The 2,160-nt window shown below is 49.4% G+C and overlaps 1 protein-coding gene across 1 annotated transcript; it reads left to right on the top strand.

Annotated features, from left to right (window-relative positions):
* Nucleotides 1–125: 125 nt before the first annotated feature.
* On the top strand, nucleotides 126–671 carry PPTG_24514 (hypothetical protein; the record flags this gene model as incomplete). Its single annotated transcript, XM_008917460.1, has 3 exons — nucleotides 126–128; nucleotides 381–469; nucleotides 554–671. 3 exons carry the CDS (start codon nucleotides 126–128, stop codon nucleotides 669–671), a joined length of 210 nt encoding a protein of 69 aa, XP_008915708.1.
* Nucleotides 672–2,160: the final 1,489 nt, after the last annotated feature.

Here is a 2,160-nt window from a genome sequence, read left to right as displayed (position 1 = left end):
GAATGCCAGACAAAGGCAGAACTCCGGTGAAGCGTCTCTCCCCTGCTATCTTAGCGTTACCGTCAACATAAGCACGATTAAGTACGATCCACTAGCATATGGCTGAATAGGCTTTTTCTTTTGAAATGGTGCGTTCGAAGTTACTTAACATTTCAGACTTGTTGATTCCGATGTGTGGTAGGGTAAAATTTCCATCTGACTAACCGTTTAATTCAGATTACACAGTTTCTTTTAAAAAAATAAATCCTCTGGTGTGGACTGAGTTACAGATAACATTAGGAGACCTTCAAGGAATATTCAGCTTGGACGGCCTTCGTTTAACTTGTAGCGCGTGCCGCGGGATGATCATAGCCCTGATGGAGCGCAGGATGTAAGTACAGACCCGCGCACCAGTGACCATCGGCCTGACGGACGATAGACGCGGCCGGTGTGGCAAGCGTAAAGCGGTCAACGGCCAGACGGTGACGGAGTAGGTGACGGGAAGGACTACAGGTACTGGACGAAGAGGGAGATGCTGTAGCCGCGAGTAGTCGGATGATGTCGACTGCTGAAGATCGCAAGAAGGGGAAGACATGGAAACGAGACAGAAAGAGAGTATCGACGCCAGGGTAGGCGACATTGGATTGACGATGGACGGCTGGCGTGCGACGAAGCGGGAGGATTCCGCGTGAAAGGTCCCTCGCGAAGATCAAGTCGAAGAGTAAGTATAGGTTAGGCTGTGGAGCCTACCTAAGTGGGCTCTATTTGTGAGGCTTGCCGCTTACCTCTCGGTTGCAATTTGGACATGATCGTTTTAGATAAAGCAGCTAACAAGACTTACTACGCCTGGGGTTTTACGGCCCTACCCAACAGCAAGACGGAGGCTTCTGATCGCTGGTGTACTGCGACAATACGGGTCGCCTTGCAGCAGGACGAGTAAAGCAAGGTAAGGTAGGGGCAAGGGGCGCCATAACGAGAAATTAGTTGCATAGAGTGGCTGAGGTCCGTGGGTAGCGCCCACGGGGGCTTGAGGCATCCCGTTCTTGAGCTGGTTTGGCCTTGTGAGACATTAGGCCTGGAGGGCGTGTATTCATCGTACACATTGACGGGTCCATGTCCAAAACTATGTATAATCGGGTTTACGCGCACGAGGACGGGTCCACAGACCTCCCCGAGGTTGCCGACTGCCAGATGTGTTCTCTTCCATGCCGCTCTGTTGGGGTTGACGAACTGTTGACTCCCCCAGCCTGGTTAGTGGCAAGTGCTAGCGACACCGTTCTCTAGCAAAAGAGTTGTTGTACCGCCTGCTCCCTCTGGTTGGATTTTGCAGCGTAGGAGCAAGTCTAGCCGACACTACTATCAGAGGTAGGCTACAGAATCTAAAGACTATTTATGAACACCGTACAGGTTAACGTTATGATGTTCAACGTAAGGATATGAGTAACCTGGTAAAATATATACGGATACTGGATGGATTTGTCTAGCGTGGTGAGACTGAATGCGCCATCCACTGGACAGACGAATAACTGACCAGCGTGGTAAAACCAGAGCGCATCATAACTTTGCTATAGCTATTCTTCAGTAACACCTTCACTGATACAGGTCGTTGCCGCACTGGGTGGATCTATTTCACTGTACCAGTGGAATTCGAGGCATTATTGAAGCGGAAAGGCTCCAAGGCCACGTTAACGAGTGTTTTCCATCGAAAGGTTGGGGTTTTACAATGCCAAAAGTGTATTTGGGATCTAATTTAGCCCTCCTGGTAGTGCTCGGAAAATTCCGTACTATATTTTATGGTCTGCTTCCACGTTCCATTTTAAGTTATTCCATATTCACACACACAATAGATAATCACTGTAAAATACACTATGTATTGAATGAAAGTCTTGAGTCCATTACCGCTCTAAAAGACGTAGTAACAGGCTCATATCTGTTTGTACACGCCCTGCACAGTAGACACATCCCAGAAACTTCTGTTAGCGCGCAAGTCCATCGCCATTGCAACGATTACTGGCAACAATGAGGCTTTCTGGGGAGTCCGAACCAGCTTAGCCTGGGGGAAGATCCTTTCACAGCGGGTGCTGGTAGGTGGAAGCTTCATCAGGAGTTCCGCGTACAATGGCGCTGTCTGCCGGGACACGCTTGCCTTCCTAGCTCACAACACGGATGTCGCAAAGTCCT

Source organism: Phytophthora parasitica, assembly GCF_000247585.1.
Source record: "Phytophthora parasitica INRA-310 unplaced genomic scaffold supercont2.102, whole genome shotgun sequence".
Taxonomy (NCBI): Eukaryota; Oomycota; class Peronosporomycetes; order Peronosporales; family Peronosporaceae; genus Phytophthora; species Phytophthora nicotianae.
Note: the sequence above shows the minus strand (reverse complement) of the source record. Positions and strands in the feature narration are given on the sequence as shown.